This window comes from Chenopodium album, chromosome 16 (assembly GCF_948465745.1).
Source record: "Chenopodium album chromosome 16, dcCheAlbu1.1, whole genome shotgun sequence".
Taxonomy (NCBI): Eukaryota; Viridiplantae; Streptophyta; class Magnoliopsida; order Caryophyllales; family Amaranthaceae; genus Chenopodium; species Chenopodium album.
Genome location: NC_137849.1, coordinates 42,211,501 through 42,228,765, shown reverse-complemented (window position 1 = coordinate 42,228,765; position 17,265 = coordinate 42,211,501). Strand labels below are relative to the sequence as shown.

At 34.6% G+C, this 17,265-nt stretch overlaps 1 protein-coding gene across 1 annotated transcript; it reads left to right on the top strand.

The window, feature by feature from the left end:
• Window positions 1-11,050: 11,050 nt before the first annotated feature.
• LOC145585388 (uncharacterized) lies at window positions 11,051-14,322 on the top strand. Its single transcript, XM_081642090.1, has 6 exons — window positions 11,051-11,397; window positions 11,501-11,602; window positions 11,735-11,792; window positions 11,877-11,978; window positions 12,096-12,203; window positions 13,896-14,322. Exons 2-6 carry the CDS (start codon window positions 11,538-11,540, stop codon window positions 14,172-14,174), a joined length of 612 nt encoding a protein of 203 aa, XP_081498216.1. The 5' UTR covers window positions 11,051-11,397; window positions 11,501-11,537; the 3' UTR covers window positions 14,175-14,322.
• The last annotated feature ends 2,943 nt before the right edge of the window (window positions 14,323-17,265 follow it).

Here is a 17,265-nt window from a genome sequence, read left to right as displayed (position 1 = left end):
TTCAAAAATGATGATTTTCACCATTAATCCTCTTTGTGATTGTGTATGGCGGGATTTTGTAATTTTTATTCTCAATTAGATTAGATCCCGTGCAATACACAGGTTTAACAAAATTTTATTATGAATTATTACAATCTTTGAAAAGTTATACAATAATTTACACAAAAGAGAGAGTTATAGTTTCTTTTAATTTAAACAAAATTACTTAGTTTTATACCGGTTCTTAATTTAACAAAGATATATACCAAGGTTGGTACCATGAAATACTCTCTTAATTACCCCATTAGCGGATGTTGGCCAAAAATATTAGAGGGGCCAGGATTGAATCTATATTACCTCTTGCTTAAAACTAATCACCCTATCCTAATATTTTAAAAGTGAAATTAGTTCTTTAAGTTCATATACTAATTAATCTACTAGGGGCTAGGCCCCAAATGGCCCCGGTAGAAGGTCCCCTTAAAATAATTACAGTCTTTAGTTAGCTCTACAATAATTTACAAAAAATAAATAAATTAGAGAGAATCATAACATTTATAATACGCATAAAATAATATGATTTATTTAAAGTTACACCTTAGAACAAAGACATCTAGGTTACTACTCTCCTCCTTTACCAATTTAATTAGTTGACAAACTTTAACCCATACGTGATTTGGGCAATAATGATGAATTGTCTTAGTAATTTTTCATTTAATGCTTCATTTGTACTTTTGCACTTTCAATTATGGATGTAAAGGAATCTTAATAAATCTTAATTTCCCTTGTTTATATTACAAAAAATTTAGCATTGATTCAATTCATTTATTAATGTTAATTTTTTACTCCGTTGTTCATTTTTCCCCAACTTAAAATCTCTTACAAGTTTATTCAATTCTCATCTTTTCTACTAGTACTCCTCTATAAATTATTCATTTTTCCAATAAATTAAAAATAGTTAGAGGACCAACTCAACCAAAAGCTTAAGCTGATGGTTGAGGCCAGGAATATGTTTTATACTCTATCACTCCCCCTCACATGAAAAACCTTTTGGGCTTAAAATGTGGATGCAACACAGGCCCACTCATACTTGGTGTGAATTAATTCCACTTTAAAGGAGAGGTGGATGAGATTCGAACCCGTGACCTTTGTGTCATGCTGGCTCTTGATACCATGTTAGATTTCGGGAAAACTCCTCAGCCTGGAGTGTGTACCATTGATCAATATTTATAGAGTTTACAATGCTAGGCCTAATCACGTTAAGAAACCTAGTACGATAAGGATACAAAATATACATTAAATCTAAACAAATATTATCATAAATATAATATCTATCAGGAGTTTTATAAAATACATATAAAAGGTTGATCACGAAAAGCCTAGTTTTTAAAAAACGGAGTATGATGCTTTAGTCCGTAGTTGTTTTGTTTGAGTAATTATTGGGGCGTAAATTCAAAAGAACGTGGTTCCTCTATTCAACGTCACTGGCTATAGAAGGTTTGTTTGATTTTCCATTTTTTTGATTTCATGGTGATTTGTTGTTTAGTCAAGTGTAAATTTTTGGTACAAGTTTAAGGTTCATATTATCATGTTGTATACTGCAGTGGAAATAATGCTATACTTGGATGATATAATTAAAAAGTTGATCGTAAAACTCGAATTGGGCCGGAATCAATGCAATGCTGAATTTATAAATTTCATTGAGTGGTTGCATCTTCTGCACTTACTTGTTGATTTGTTGTAACCTATGTAATCTTTATTTGGCTATTCCTAAAAGCACTAAAACCTAGATATTAATATCCAAAAATGTCTTTTCAATATTCACATAGCTTTATATTGCTAATTAGCTAGGCTCTTTAAAACCCCTAGTCATCATTCCCTTTCATATTGCTAACTTCAGGTTGTAACTTATGATATGAGAATGCATTGTATCATTGTTTTGTGTAATCTTTGGAGTGGTGCAATGATAAGTTGATGGAAATGCGAGTGTTTTTAGGTTCATAAGCAAGTTTCAAGAGAGTTTAAAGGCTTAATTTATAAAATCTAAAAATTTAAGGGTAAAGGCGATACCCAAAAAGGAATAGTGATGTTCATGTAAAGACCAAATGGAGTGTACACTTTTGGGAATGGGTTTGATGTTCAAAGAGAGAATCTCCTTTTATATGAGACTCTTACTAAGGAAGTCGTTGGTTGCCAGCATCATAGAAGAAGATAGGGTGAAAATTTATATGTCACATTGTAGTTTTGTCTTGATGATTTTAATATTGATGGTATGGCACTGTTCTTCTTAGTATGATATAATCAAGTAGTGGAAAAATGCTTTAACTTTCTTTATATTATCTTCTTGCCTGAATGCATGGGTTGTTCGTTATGAGTTCGCCCATATTCCGGGCTTCCTTTATGAAATAGTTTTAGAGGGATTGTCTTTGACTACTAATATTAAATACCGATTTGTGTCTAGGTGTCAAACTTAGCAATTGTGTGAAAGAATAAGCTTGCTTTGGGTCTAAAATGAAGTGTTGAGAACTTACATCCATGTCGATGATTGTGTAATGAGGTTCTCCCCTTTCCGACAGTACTGTGACATTATTATTTGAGGTTATGAAAAGTGGTAATTAATCCATCATTTTTTCTAGTTTCTACATAACTGTGTTGCCTATAAGTAAGATGTTATCGACTCTCTATATTCTTGGTGTTTAAAATGACGGATTCTCGTGTTTTGTAACTTATTTCTTTTCCTTTTTCTCCATTTTTACTTTATCAGAATCGGGCTTTTATTTCCTTCTAATAGCATCATCCAGCACTTAATTTCATTACCTTTTTGCAAAACTTGCGTTCTTTATAGTGCTTGATGTACCCATACTTTCTCTACAATTAACTTACGTGCAGAGCAACCTTATGATAGCAGTCCAAATTTCAGTGCAGGGGATGCAATGTGGATCACAGGATACAGGACAGATTAGTTCATTGATATTATGAATAAATGCAGATCTAAGGTACTTCATAATGCTTTGTGTTACTTTTGAGAATATCCATCATGATACAGATTATATGCAGCAGATGAGATGTATGTACATTACATGATGCCTTAATCCTGTCGTAAATAGTTCTCTTTATGTTGGGTAAATCCGCAATTTTTTTTTTTTTTGGTGAGTATAAAATTTATCTTCTTGGGGGTCAAATCTGGGAAGTGTATCAAGTTTTTTATGGTGCTATTTTGGATAAACTAATCCACTCATTTAGTCATTTTACATTTTTTCCCAGGATCAAAATTTCAAACTATTGTTGCTACAATTGTGAAAAAAAAGGTAAAAGTCAATTTCTTTGTAAACTCTATTTGCAGTAATGACTCAGTAAAAAAAAAAAAAAAATCCACACAAAAAAGTCTTAAGCATCGTTAGCAGGATAAGGGGAAAACAAAACTAAAAGGGATCCTTAATTGGATCTAATTGGCCTAAGAAATTAATTTTACCATTGTTTTCACCTATTGATTGTTGAAAATGAGGTAATCTAGAAATATATTGTACAAACCTAGAATAAATATCTAATAAGAAGAATCTAGAAAACTAGACAAAAGCATACTACCTAGAATATTCTAGATAGAAGAAGAAATATGTAGAAACAAATTGAAGGAGTATATAACCCATGCAATAGGGACATAATACTTGCATGTAAGTATATAACCCATGCAATAATAATACTCATATCTTCCAACTTTGCTACCCATTACGTACTACTTCTACTCCAACTTCCTAACATTTGGTATCAGAGCCAATTAATCCAAAGCCTCCATTTTTCATTCATCATCCAAACTCAAATATAACAACAACTCCACATAAATTCAAATGGCCTCCCCTACTCCAAATTCAAACACAAACTTAAATACAAACACAAACAATTTTAATCCCCAAGTTAATTGGGTACCTACATTTAAGGGGGAGAAATTTGATCAACGGAGTATGCAAATGAAATCAATCTTCATCACCCAAGATATTTGGGAAATTATTGAAGATGGCTATGAGAAACCCAAAGATGCCAATGAAGAGGCTTCTTGGGATGCCTCTAAGAGAGGCCAATAAAAACAAAACATAAGAAGGGATCATTATGCCCTTTCCATAATTTATCGTGGGGTAGATGAAACAATACTACCTACGATCATGGCCGCTACAACGGCAAAAGAGGCGTGGAGTATCCTGGAGACAAAATATAGAGGCTCGTAAAAGGTAATACTCTTTAAACTTCAATCTTTGTGGGGTCAATTTGATAGCTTACAAATGACCGATAATGAATCAATTCAATCCTATGTTGATCGAGTCTCAAATATTGTTAACCAAATTCGATCTAATGGAGACACAATTGAAGATGTTAAAATAATCCGAAAAATACTACGCACTCTTACAAAAAAATTTGATCACATAGTGGCTGCTATAGAAGAGTCTAATAAAGATTTAAAATTGCTCAACATGACTGAGCTAATGGGCTCTTTATTGGCTCATGAAGAAATAATGCGTAGATTTGATGAGCAGCCGGTAGAACAAGCCTTTCAGGCTAAATTAAAATTTTCTTATGGAGAAAATAGAAATGGCCATGAAAATAATTTTCAACCAAAAAAGAAAAATTTTAATAATCGAGGTCGGGGAAGAGGAAATTATAAAAACCAAGGGAGCCGAGATAATAACTCTTTTTGCATATTATGTAAGAAAAACGGCCATAATACGAGAGATTGTCGGTACAAATGCAAAAGATGTACACGACACTCTCATTTTGAAAAAGATTGTTATTTCCGGCAAAAAGAAGAGGCCAACTTCACAGAAAATAATAACTCTAATATCAACTATTTTATACCTGTCTAAATGCTCAAGAAGAGCAAAATGACATGGTATATAGATAGTGGTTGTTCCAACCAGATGACCGGAAATAAAAATTTCTTTGTAACTCTTGATGAAAATATAAAATCACAAATTACTCTTGGTGATGGGAGTAATCAAGAAGTTTCCAGAAAGGGAACAATTGTTGTTAAAACAAAAAATGGCTCCTCTAAATTCATCCTCGACGTCTTTTATGTTCCTGGGCTGGCACAAAATTTATTAAGTGTGGGCCAATTAGTCCAAAAGGGCTATATGGTAAAATTTGATAATAATCAATGCCACATATATGACAAGAAAAAGGGCAATTAATCACTACAACTAAAATGGCTCCAAATAAAATATTTCCACTTAAAATGCAATTGGAATCAAACATTGCTCTAAGCACAACAGTGGATAAATCCACCTTGTGGCATTTGAGATTTGGACATTTAAATTTTGACAGTTTAAAACTGTTAAAAAATTGAGAAATGGTGATTGGGCTACCACCAATCACTAATGAAAAGAAAATTTGTGAGGGTTGTATCTATGGAAAAATGCATAGATCACCATTCCCAACCTCATCTTGGAGGGTCAGAGCTCCATTAGAGCTTGTCCATGCTGATATATGGGGTCCTACCAAGAATCCATCTCTTGGCGGAAAAAGATATTTTCTGTTGATTGTTGATGATTTTTCACGCATGATGTGGGTATATTTCTTGGAGAAAAAATCAGAAGCATTATCCCACTTCATGCAATTTAAAGCCCTCATAGAAAAACAAAGTGGGCATTCAATAAAGGTCCTAAGAACCGATCGTGGGGGAGAATTCACAAGCAATGAATTCAACAAATTCTGTAAAGAGCACGTCATAAAAAAGGAGCTTATAGTCAGACGCACACCACAACAAAATGGTGTTGCAGAACGGAGAAACAGGACAATTGCTGAAATGGCTCGGAGTATGATGCAAGGAAAAAATGTGCCTAAATATTTTTGGGCTGAAGCTGTCCACACAACTATTTACATCCTGAATAGGTCTCCCACGAAAGCAATAAGAAGCATGGCACCATACGAAGCTTGGCACAAACGAAAGCCAAGAGTTGAGCACCTTAAAGTTTTCGGGTGCATTGCATATGCCCACGTCCGAAGGAGAATCGGGATAAGCTAGACGGAAAAGGATAAAAATGTATCTTCGTTGGATACAGTGACGAGTCAAAAGGATATCGTCTCTATCAACCCGAATCCAAGGAGTTGATCATCTCTAGAGATGTCATATTCAACGAAGGAGCACAATGGCAATGGAACGAGAGCAGTCCAAAAGTTAAAGATCTAGAAGTTCCTGCAGCAGTCATTCCACCTTCAAACCCAGATCAAGGTGAAGGCCCAAGCAGCCCAAGATCAACACCAAGCAGCCCACGATCACCAACAAGCAGCCCAAGGTCACCATCAAGCTCAAGTTCAACACCAGAATCAAGTCCAACACAAGAAGTTCGACGATCACAACGACCTAGGCGTCCTCCAGCCTACTTGGATAAATATCAGTGTAATCATGCTATCATGGCCCTCATCGCCAGCGAACCACAAGGCTTCCAAGAGGCAGCACAAGAAGAAAAATGGATTGACGCCATGAATGAAGAAATCAGGATGATCGAGAAGAACCGCACATGGGAGCTTGTTGAAAAGTCTCGAGACAAAGAAATAATAGGCCTCAAAAGGGTCTACAAGATCAAGTACAATGAAGATGGCTCCATTCAAAAATACAAGGCTCGCCTAGTTGCAAAAGGCTATTCACAACAACTCGGAGTTGATTTCAACGAGACATATGCTCCAGTTGTTCGAATGGAGACGATCAGGTCAGTCCTTGCACTTGCAGCTCAACTTAAATTACAAGTTTTTCAATTAGATGTCAAATCTGCTTTTCTTAATGGCGAGCTAAAAGAAGAAGTATATGTTGAGCAACCGCAAGGATATGTAGTTGAAGGTAAGGAAATAAAGGTGTATCGCCTTTAAAAGGCCCTATATGGGCTCAAGCAGGCTCTTCGTGCATGGAATAGCAATATTGATGGCTATCTTATTCAAAATGGGTTTATAAAAAGCCCAAGTGAGCCATCACTCTACATTAAGGCCCTAGGGCCACATGATTTTCTCATCTTGTGTCTTTATGTAGATGATCTTATCTACATGGACACTAACTCAAAAATGATCTAAGATTTCAAGAAAGCAATGATGTCGGAATATGAGATGACCGACCTTGGAGCTATGAAATACTTCCTTGGCATGCAAGTAAAGCAAAGTTCGGGAAGAATTTTTCTCTCACAAGAGAAACATGTTGAAGATATGCTCAAAAATTTCAACATGAGCGATTGCAAGCCAATGGCTACACCAATGGCTACGAATGAGAAACTCTCCAAATATGATGGAAAGGAGAAAGTAGATGCATCGCTCTATCGTAGCATGCCTAGCAAGACACATCTTGGTGCAGTAAAGTGGATTCTACGGTATATCAAAGGGACGAAGAGCCATGGAATAATGTACGAGTTTGACTACAAGCTCACAGGCTACACAGATAGCGAATGGGCTGGAAGCATTGATGATCGAAGAAGTACGAGTGGGTACGTGTTCCAGATAGGATCGAAGTCCATCTCCTGGTCATCAGAGAAGCAGACAACGGTGGCACTATCATCATCAGAATCAGAATACATATCGGCTACAAGCGCAGCATGTGAAGCAGTCTGGCTAAGGAGAATTTTTCAAGATCTACGGCAAGACACGGAAGATCCAACAACCATCCATTGTGACAATATGTCAGCTATTGCCATGACAAGGAATCCAGTTTTCCATAGTCGTACGAAGCATATTGAGATACGACATCACTTCATTCGAAAACTGGTCGAGAAACAGGAGATCGAGTTACAATTCTACAAGACAGGAGAACAGCTCGCAGATATATTCACCAAGGCGCTACCAACAGATAAATTCCTCCATTTTTGAAGACAACTCGGTGTTCAAGATTTTTCTGATTGAGGGGGAGTGTTGAAAATGAGGTAATCTAGAAATATCTTGTACAAACCTAGAATAAAAATCTAATAAGAAGAATCTAGAAAACTAGACAAAAGCATACTACCTAGAATATTCTAGATAGAAGAAGAAATATGTAGAAACAAATTGAAGGAGTAAGTCGGTGGAAGTAACCGACATTACCCACTATAAATAGGGACATAATACTTGCATGTAAGTATATAACCCATGCAATAATAATACTCATATCTTCCAACTTTGCTACCCATTACGTACTACTTCTACTCCAACTTCCTAACATTGATCCCATTCAGCCATGAAAGAGAGAAATCACTGAATTCTTCAATCCTGTAAGAATGAGAACTGGTAGTGATTTGAGATTAAACAGGTTTATATAAATTCAGCAATAAAACTCAAACAATTAGTGGGGCATCATGTTTTGTGAAAGTCACAAAGGTTTTATTGACATCACTTATCTTACCTTTATTTATTATGTTTTTAATTTTGTTATTTTTTGTCCAGATGGCGTTTCCTGATTTCTTCCTTCATTGATGTGGAACATTAACACGTCAATAGCATAAGAACTTCTACAGACGCAGTTGACGTATTTTCCTATTGAGCCTTGGTGGGGGAGTTTGTCATGTCAACTTTACACTTGAAGAATTTAAGGTTTTTTTTTTTTTTTTTTTTTAAGGTAAACTATCTGATTTGTTGTTTTTCTTTTCCTTTTGCCTGGAACAATATGATGGTCTTTTCCTTTTGCCTTGAACTATGTGATGGCCTTTGATATCAAATAGTTTCATATTTTATTTACTAACCAGCTAATGTTTCATATTTTATTTGCCATGAACTATATGATTACTTTTTGTTACATTAAATGTTTGTGCACACCCTAAGTGGAGGGACTACCATCCTAACCCTGATGTACATGACATGGAGGTGGCATATGCGCCATCTCATCAAATAAAGAGTTTGTTCATGCATCATCCCTCTTCTGCAAGTAGGTTATTCCCCACATTTTGTTGTCGACATATCATTTTGGGATTGGCATCTTGTAAGAAGTCCCTTGTTTCTGAGGGTTGTCTTTTGTGTGTGGCTTGTGGGTGGAAGCAGCTGATCAATATGTTGATAATTTTATCAAAACCGGATTAATCTGTATCTGCTAGTTATGTTTTTCATTTTAGAGAACTGCTTCTTGTTTTTCTGATCTGTTAATATAATTCCTTTTTTCTTAACAAAAAAATGCTGATAATATTCATATATCTGACTTTCTGACGGGAACATCATAAAATGTGAAGAGGCTGGAGTCAAGGAAGCAAAATACGCTGCATTTGTTCTTGTTGCCAGGGGACTTGATGAACAACTTGGATACAATGAAAGCAAGGTGATTACTGATAAAATCTTCTGTATGTTTCAACTCCACCCTCCTCCTCTCCAACGGCATATGATAAGCAAGCAAGTGATGGGAGCAAATTATCTTTACCTTCCATATCTACGGGTAATTACTATCAAACACGGCCGTGTTTGTTGCTGGGTGGTTTTGTGGGTTCTAGAAGAGCTTGCTTCAGATTTTTTTTATGCAACATATATAATGTTGATTTGCTTTGGGATGACAATAATCACCCTGTTTTACCCATTTTCTCTTGGACGCGTAATTTATATGTTCTTTTTTTCCGACATGATATCATCTTCTTTATACTTTGGTATCCAGTCTGTCATGTACAACAGGGGTGCATGAAAATTTTGGGAAGACTTTTCAATGGCTACAATAAAAATGTAGCTATTGTAACTAATTTTAATCTTGACCCTTCAAAGTTCTGGGATCAATCTAGTCCGTCCATGTAATTAGTTGACATAAAAAATATAATTGAAAAAAAAAAACAGTTTATTTTTTACTAAAATAAAATGGTTTTACGCAAGAAAAAAAAAAGGTTTTCGCCATTAATGGTTTCTCTTCCTCCAAACAAACTAATAAAGGACATCTCCATCAAATATATATGTAAGCATGTTGTAAACACAATTGATTATATAATTAAGAATTAACAAAGGATAGATAATTGGATTTTTTTTCCCCACCCAAATTAAACATTCGATCATCTTCCCAATTATTGTAATCTGCTTTCAGAAACAAGTAATCGCAAATGATAAGTCCGCCGTAACCGAATTGAATCTTAGCCTTAATTATTTTTCTGGGAAGATCTGGAACAAGATGGGATTTCTAAGGAGAAGGGAGCAAAGCAAAGTACATAGTAAAATTGAAGGATAAAAACCGAAAAAACGTGCAGTAGTTTTTTTTCTCTTTTTCTTTTTTCACAAAGTCATCCCATGAAAGGTTTGGATTAGTCAAAATTTGATGAATGGTTAAGATTTGATCTAATATAATGGCCACAATTTTATTGTAGCCATTTGAAAACTATCCGAAAATTTTGGACCTTTTTTTTTTTTTTTTGGTATCTAGTCTGCCAAATAGTAACTCATAAATTTTTTGAAAGATAGTAACTCACAAATTCATCATAATATAATATATGGAATATAATATAATATAGTAATTGTTTTAAAAAAAACTATTGTAATAATTTAAGGTAAAAAATAAAAATAAAAATATGATGTCAGCAATTAATTTAGGCGGAAAATTTTTTAACCACAACTTGACATGTATATAATTTGAAAAAATGATGATATCAGCAGTTGTTGTTTTGGTTTATTTATAGAATAGATATAGATTTGTTTATAGATTGAGTATACATTTAATATTTTAAGGCTGTACAATCTCTCTCTCTCTTTTAACCAATTATCTTATTATTTTTAAAGAAAAAATAAAAAAATAATAAAAAGATTTTTGGCGGGAAATTTTTTAATGTGGATGCAACACGTGTATTACTGGTATAATCTTGTTGATTATTTTAGTATATAATATTGATTGATATAGATATAGATAGATAGATTAGAATAATAATTGTTCAAATGTTAATTAAATCAACTTAAAAAATAATTGTTTCGCTTTGATTTCTTTAAAAAAAAAAAAATAGTCGGAGATTTAAATTGGATCCTGGATCCAAATCCGACCGACCTCTATGACTGCTAAACTAGACATATCTCTCTACAGCCTATAATGTATAATCTAGGTAACGAACCTTTTTTCCTAAACCGAGGATGAAAAATATACTTGTGACGGCGAATTGGCTGACCCGAAAACCTGGCACTGAAATGCAAATTGGATAACTGAAAACTAAACTCACAAACTTTCCCACAAACCCCTGCGAACTCATCCCTCATTCCCTCCCATATAACTATCAACACTCAACAGTAGAAAGGGCGGCATTTCTCCTCGCTTTGATTTTTAATCTTTCTTAGTTTCTTTCTCGTTTAATATTTTTGCTCTCTCAAAAAAAACACTTTCTCTCTCCAAAAAAGCACTTTCTCTCTCTTCAACCTTTTTCTCTCTTGAAATTCGGACATGGAAAATGTTGAATGCGCCAATTGTCATCTGCAACATTCGTTTCTTAGCTGTGAAATGTTTGGACGTTGGATGGCAGATCAATCCACTGTCAAAAACTTGTGGTATTTCTTTAATTTGGGGAATTTGTAAAATTTCTTAATCTGATATAATCTTGATCTTGCCACTCTATTACAATTGTTTATTGTTTTTTGTTGTTTGATTTAGAACTTTCAGCAATGCAATACGATGCCCAATTTGTAGAATGGAACCAACTCTACCATTGACTAGAGAAATCCACTGTACTGGGTGTTCATTCGCTTTTTGCAGGTAATTTGTAGTGTAGTATTGCTTTTTTTAAAGGGTTTTTTTTTTTTTTTTTTTTTAGTTTTATTAATGAATTGTTTGGATTATGGGATATTGATTGATCGATTGAATGAATTGTTTGGGTTATTTTCACAGTGTTTGCTTAACTGAATGGGGCCCTCACAAGGATCATAGCACTTGCAAGTATACTATGGTAAAGGAAATTGAATTGAATTTTATGAAGTTTATTGGTTTTTCGCAATCAAGAAAAGTTATCTTGAAATTTATCTGTTGATAGGATGCATTTGAAGATCAGAATGATAGAAAATGGAAGCAGGTTATCAGAAATTTAATGAAAAGATTTTCGTATTATGCGGAAAAGATCGTAGCGTGTGAAAAGGTATTTATGCTTATTTATATAAAATTTATATATTTTTTAAGTCATATACTCATATATATAATCTGATGATTTTTTTTTTTTTTTTTTTTTTTTTTTTTTTTTTTTTTTTTAATGTAGTGTATTGAATCGGTTAATGCTGAAATGAATCGTTTCGAAGGGCTTCCTATGGCTTTTAAAAGCTTCTATGAAAAGGAGCTTCAAATTCTAAAAAGGGCCCTGATTTTGGTAAGTTAAGTTATTTATGATAATTCTCCTGTTCATTACTTCTTTTGGCTCAATTTTTAAAATTTTATTTGGGTTTTGGGTAACACTATTTTACACTCATTCTGTTATGGCAATGCTAGGTTTTTTTCTGGGTAGGAATCTTTGCTTTGGTTGTTTGTGTGTCACTCTACACTGCAGTGAAGGGTCTTTTGAATAAGTTTTCTGAACTTAAAAATAAGGCTGACTCTACTTTAGTAATACTAGACCCTCTGTACTATAATTTAATACACAGGTAATCTCTGCTAACATGAAGTCTATTTCTATCAAAATTTAAGTAATACAAGAGTTCAATAGGGCTACTTTTGGCTCTCTTTCCCTACCCTTTTTGTAGTCTGGTTAGGAGCATCTAAATTAGGGGAGGATCAAATTTGTGCCCTTAGATCATAATAATTACCCTACTAGTAATTTTCCTGAGTTAAGAAGGGAAGTGTATAAGGAGGATGTAACTGTTTCAGGACTTACTTTGGTGGTTCCTGGAATGATCAATCATCCGGAAGAGGATTCGATTTCTAGGGTGTTTAATCCTAAATTAGGGAGCATCCGGGTTTCGAATTCGTCTCCCCCTGCTTCCATTGGACGGCCATCCCATCAACAGCCGTCTGCTCGGAAGCAGAGGAGATGTTGGTCACCTGAATGGCTGAATTGCATAGGAGATTTGTTGATGCCTTGACACAGCTTGGTGGTCCACAAGGTAGTATAACTTCTCCATTCATGTATGATGTTAAGACTATTTTCATAAGAACGAGGTTTTCCAAAATCATATGCTAGGGTATTATGTGAATTTTTGTGTAAATCTGTATTGGTGCTTTTATAAACTTGGGATTGGATTATCATTAGTTTTAGTGATTATAGGCACTCTTGATTGGCCAAGGTGAAGGATCGAGTTCATTAAATCGGCCTCCTTCATCTTGTAAAGAATGTAAACTGTATTTTGTGAAGCTTTATAAGCATAGAAGTTTTGTTTAGGAAGATGGAATTTAGTTGGTTGAACATTTTGAAATTGAATGAGAAATAGGGGAAATAGTTTTGTTTAGGAAGATGCATAGAATGAGTTTCCATGAACAAATAGGGGAAATAATAATGTTGAAAACCTCTTACTGCAAGCTCTTCTTTGAAAAGCCATGTAAGTTAGTTGACAGACCTGCCAGGTGTGAGCCTTAAACTTCATCCTACCTAGTCTAGGATAACTAGTTTCTCTCACTTGCTATCAGATTGCGGCCATTGGCCTTCTTTGTAGCCCTGCTGTTATACATGGAAATGCTACCCATGATTAGTAGTGCTTGTTCATGACTCAACTGTGGCTTATTATATGACAGTGAGTTATGAACAAGATGGATTGACCTTAGTTTGCTTGCTAATTGTGAATTAGTGAAACATATAAATCTTATGAAACTTGGAGGCATGTCGGGGTAGTTTGTTATGGTTGTTGAGAGAGGAGGATAGAAGTGGGCTGTGAGGGAATCATTAAGGCTCTAATCAACTAAACAAAGATCTTTGAGCATACGTTTTTGTGCTGCTACTGCTCTTCTTGCAAGACCCTATTGGAAGTTGTGTTGTTGTATTTACTTGTGAATTTTGGGTTTTCTCAATGATTAATTGGGTCTATTGTCGGTTATGGTATTAGTATTTCTTATGTCAAACTTTATTTTGTAGGCTGGAAACACTTCCACTTGGCTAAAGTATTCCTATATCTTCGTGTACTACATCCCATCAATTGAGCATGAGACAGCTCTGAACACTAAACAAGAATTGATTGGCGTCAACATCCTTGAAATTATCAGATTAGTAGAGGGAATCAGTAAAAGGGAACTTTCTGCAGAAGACTTCACAGGAACTCTGAAGTCATTGGAAGCTCGAGGTCAGTTTGTTGACTCGGAGTGGATGAAGCTTTTCAAAGATATGCAGCCTGTTGAATGTGTTGCTTCACAGTAACACTGTAATGTAGTTCAGTAGTTCATGCAAAATACCTTTTCATTGGTGCTATGATCTCAATTTGGGTGTACTGTACATTTGTAGTGCAGCTTGGTAAATGAACTTAGTTTGTGCAGCGTAGAAAGTTTTGTACATATTAATGCCTTTTTCATTGGTGCAGCAGCCTTACGGCTTGTTTTCTTGGCCAAAGAGTCATTATCTCTCTTTGGTTTACTCTAGATACATGAGCTGATGCAGTGTAGTTACTTGATTTTGCTTGACAATTTTATAAGCTTTAATTACCTAGTTTGCATTTGGTGTTTGATTGGTTTGTTGTATTTTGGTAGTGTAGCTTGGTAAAGGAGCTTGATGCAGTGTAGTCTGGATTTTTTTGACAATTGGCAACCATTTACTTATTTCTCTTATCCGGTTATTGACTTATTTCTCTTCCACTTGAAATTCTCATTTCTCACATCACATAGTTGAAGGAGAAGCAGCTAAGTATTAAACTTAGTTAACTTGTTTGGTCATGTTATTTTTAATAATCTACTTGGAGATGAAAATGTGTCAGAACAAACCTATTGCAAATTTGCAACTCATCCTTTCACTCATCTTTAAAACTCGACAAGAGTTTGGGTGCAGTGGGAGGGAGTCCGATCCTTTATAAGTAGTTGATCGAGAATGAAATTGCTACTAATTATTGTAATGCTATTAATAAAAAGCTAGTTGCCTTTGGTTTATTATTAAATTACATCAATTATATTTAAATGAGTTTCATTCCGCACACATAATACCTATAACTCAACAAGTTTAGGATGTTGTCAAATTAAATTGACCACTTAAAATTAAATAAAATAAAACTACAATATCATCTCCTTTTTAAATTAATCATCCACAAACAAGCACCATCTAATAAGGTTTATGTTTAAGGAAAAGGTTTTAGATGATATGAGACTTTAATTTGGAGTAAATACAAAAACAAGGTACTAATGTTTGCCTAAAGTTGCAAACAAGTAAGGTATTCAAGTTTCAAAAGTTGCAAACAAGGTACTCAAACCAAAATTCACCCACTACAACAGGCTACCATTTGTCAAAAAAAGGAAAATTAAATTGCTGACACAATAAATAGAAGGTACTAATATTTGGTGATTTTCAACATATTGATTAAAAAAAAAAATTAAAAAACCACCCCATCCGCCTAACCACCTATCACAGCAACCCACTCCCACCAACTCGACCGCCTGCCGGCCCCTCAACACCGGAGTGTCGCGCCTTGCTGCACTGATCGCCATATCCCTCCCCTTGAATGCACCAACCTTCGTACCCTTACTCCTCAATCTTCATATGCACAACCCTAACTACCCTAGATTTTGAATTCAAATCTTCTTTTTCTCCTAGTGTTCTCATGATTGTGCTTGCTGAAGTTTCTCTACTCATCCTCATCCATTATACAGAGTTATCAATTCATCCTTATCTGTGTCGATAATATTAGGGGTGTCCGTTCGGTTTTCGATTTGGGTTTAGTCCAAATCCGATCCAATCCGAAATATAATTCAGTTTTCAATTTTCCAATCTGATCCGATCTGAATTTCTCTCCTAATCCAACCCGAATTAAAGTTCGGTTATTTGGATCCGATCCGAAAATCCGAATTATAATATATTATTTTTTAGCACGTAATACGATTATAAAATTAAGCTTTAATATAAATACAAGTCTTCAAAATTATGATTAAAATAAATAGTTCAACATCATGTCATTAATTAATTAATACAAAGTCTCCCTAAATAATTTATATAGTATTACTAGTAAGTACTTGAGCTAAACTTCAAAAAACAAAAAAATCCATATTTATACAAGCTTAATTTACAATTCGATTTTCGGTTTGGATTGGATCCAGTAATGGTCAATCCAATCCGAAAATCCGAATTTTCAAAAAATCTCAATCCGATTGGATCCGATTTAAGGTTCGAATCCAATCCGAATAAATAATTCGGTTTGGATTGGATTGGATTTCGGTTTTAATCCAAATTATGGACACATAATATTGAGGTACACCATTTCTTTTTCGGATTCTTGAAAAGTCCGCTTCTTCATGTTATCATGTGTATAATAGTCCTCTTCTGGCGAGAAATTCTGGGTAGGATGGTGGTGGTGGTGGTGGTGGTGGTGGGGGGGGGAGTAGGAAGTGGAGGATGAAGGAAAATTTTACAGCGGTTGCGGTGGTGTATTTTTTCCTTTCCCACACCTTGATTCGGCCCCCTTCCCCTTCCTATATGCCTTGATTTCGGTAAGGGTTGTGGTGGTTAAAAGGTGACTGAAGAGTAGGGTAGGGGAGGGGTAGCAACAGCCACAGGGGAGCTGCGGTTTGAGCATGGCGGTGCTGACAACCAGCCTGGGCCGATGGTGGTGCGGGAGGTGGCTAGCCTGGGGCTGGGCGTGGTGGTGGTTTTGAATTTTTATTATTAATTCATTGTGCCATTGTCAATGAGAAATGATAGTTTTTTTTTTTTTCAAGGCAACAACTCAGCATTTTATTTTATTTTATTTTATTTTAAAGCAAGAAAATTCAATTAGTTAACCTGTTGGTGTATGTCACCACCAGAATTTTTACCTACAACCAAAGTTTGAGTACCTTAATTGCAACTTCTGAAACTTCAGTACTCTAATTACAACTTTTGTCAAACATTAGTACCCTGTATTTTACTTTACTCTTTTAATTTGAGGACAATGATAAGGGAGATACAAAAATTGTGCTCTTTTAGTTTTAGAAGAGGAAAGTTAAGTTTTGAATGAAGTTCAATTTTTACGATGGTATATATATATATATATATATATATATATAAGTATGTTGTCAATGACAAAAGAATGGAAGCTATTACGTACATCACGTAAAGCAATGTAATAGGTATGATAAAAATGAGACTTAAGATTAAGAAACAAAGGATATACTGTATGAATTACTTCTTTTTTTTTTTTCTTTTTTTTTTTTTTTTTTTTTTTTTTTTGAATAACTGTATGAATTACTTTACCCAAAGCTAAGTAATAAGAATAAAAATACTTGTGGTATCAAGTAAAGAATTTATTATTTCACTCTAGTCTTTAAACCTAGCA

Coding starts and splice junctions, on each gene's coding strand:
- LOC145585388 (XM_081642090.1), top strand. CDS start 11,538: ATGGAACCAACTCTACCATTGACTAGAGAAATCCACTGTACTGGGTGT. Junction 11,793..11,876: donor GCACTTGCAAGTATACTATG/GTAAAGGAAATT, acceptor ATCTGTTGATAG/GATGCATTTGAAGATCAGAA. Junction 11,979..12,095: donor AGATCGTAGCGTGTGAAAAG/GTATTTATGCTT, acceptor TTTTTAATGTAG/TGTATTGAATCGGTTAATGC.